Here is a 1355-nt window from a genome sequence, read left to right as displayed (position 1 = left end):
CGTCTGAAGAGGAATTTATAGACTGGTATCCAACATATGGGCCAATATCGGACTTAGGGACTTGATCTGGGCTGGGATGTTTTCTCAATATACAATTGTTCTTTGATATAAAGCTCTCTCTTACACGAGTGTGTATGAATTTGTTTTTGTCAACCCAGACAAACAGTATGTATATGTGTATTTGTGTGTTGTATGCGGAGTATTTGTTGGGTAAATGTGATGTGTGTTTGTGTGGTGTGTACATGTGGTGTGTATTGTATTTGGTATGCATCTGTGTGATGTATACACATGGAGTGTGTGTGTGGTACGAATATACCATGTGTTGTGTTCAGGTCTGTGCCTGCTCATTTGACACATGAGACACTAAGTGCCCAGGCCCGGAGGGAGGACCAGAGTGAAAGTTCCCCAGCCCTGCCTCAGCCCTGGGATTCCGGAAGGCTTTGGACCCTTTTTGACATCTGTTTCAGAGAGCGCATGCGCCCACAGAGAGCAGAGGTTCCCTGCAAGGGATGACATAGAAGCGGGAAGAGATCAGGAGGACCCTGGCCACCCAAAACTGCCTGGTAAAGCCACTGCAGTGGTGGACTTCCAGTCCAGTCTAGGTGGTGGGGGTGCCTGGTCCCCTGGACCTGTCACCCACTTCCCCAGGCCCATGCGGGTGGGCACCCTTGCTCTGACTGTAGAATGCTTCCATGGAGGGCCAGAGGGTACTCACTGGGGGATCCCAGTCAGGTTTCTACCAAGTTGTTCAGGACCCTCACCTGAGGCATCTACGGTTGGCCCAGAGGCAGCGCATTGGCCTCTCTGCCCGTGGCTGGCACAAGAGGGCCACTCAGCGCCCTGGGGTTTCCTCCTGCAGATGTGGCAGGGATATCCTGTCTCTCGGCCCAGAGTTTGACGTGTTGCTTCCTCCTCGGGCCCGATTCGGCCACCTCCTTGGGGTCCTGCACCTTCTGACCGCTGGGATTCTTGCCAGTAAATGACCTGGGCACAGCTGTCCCTTTCCGGAAGGCTCGGAGCTGCTGGAGCAGTTGGCTCTTCCCAGTGCAGCCCCTGCAGCAGTGAGAGCACCTCCGTTAGGGCCCAGGAGGCCCTGCACCTTTGGACCCATGTGGTTGGTTACCTGAGGCCCTGCCCCCTCAGACCTGTGTGATTGGTTACCTGAGGCCCTGTGGGCAGGGAGGTACCCCCTCCGCTGGGCCCTGCTCGCCCCTTGCAGCCACCATGTCGTCCTCACTCTCAGAGGAGCTGGAACTCGAGCTGGGGAAGGAGATGTGGGCTCCTTCAGGGCCCCCCAGACCAGGGACAAGCCCCCACCCCCCGCACCTCCTTGTGACCCAGGGCGGGCAGGTCGA

At 56.4% G+C, this 1355-nt stretch overlaps 1 protein-coding gene across 1 annotated transcript in view; it reads right to left on the bottom strand.

Annotated features, from left to right (window-relative positions):
• Nucleotides 1–120: 120 nt before the first annotated feature.
• Nucleotides 121–1355, bottom strand: part of DNAAF8 (dynein axonemal assembly factor 8) — a 10688-nt gene continuing 9453 nt past the window's right edge. The window contains exons 7-9 of the mRNA XM_045286045.1: nucleotides 1162–1260; nucleotides 762–1053; nucleotides 121–500 (exon numbers count right to left, since the gene is read on the bottom strand). Of these exons, the coding sequence (XP_045141980.1) occupies nucleotides 771–1053; nucleotides 1162–1260 (382 nt within the window). The 3' untranslated portion in view covers nucleotides 121–500; nucleotides 762–770. The remainder of the gene's footprint in view (nucleotides 501–761; nucleotides 1054–1161; nucleotides 1261–1355) is intronic.

This window comes from Echinops telfairi, unplaced genomic scaffold, assembly GCF_000313985.2.
Source record: "Echinops telfairi isolate 266 unplaced genomic scaffold, ASM31398v2 ScPeMD7_5;HRSCAF=22, whole genome shotgun sequence".
Taxonomy (NCBI): domain Eukaryota; kingdom Metazoa; phylum Chordata; class Mammalia; order Afrosoricida; family Tenrecidae; genus Echinops; species Echinops telfairi.
Note: the sequence above shows the minus strand (reverse complement) of the source record. Positions and strands in the feature narration are given on the sequence as shown.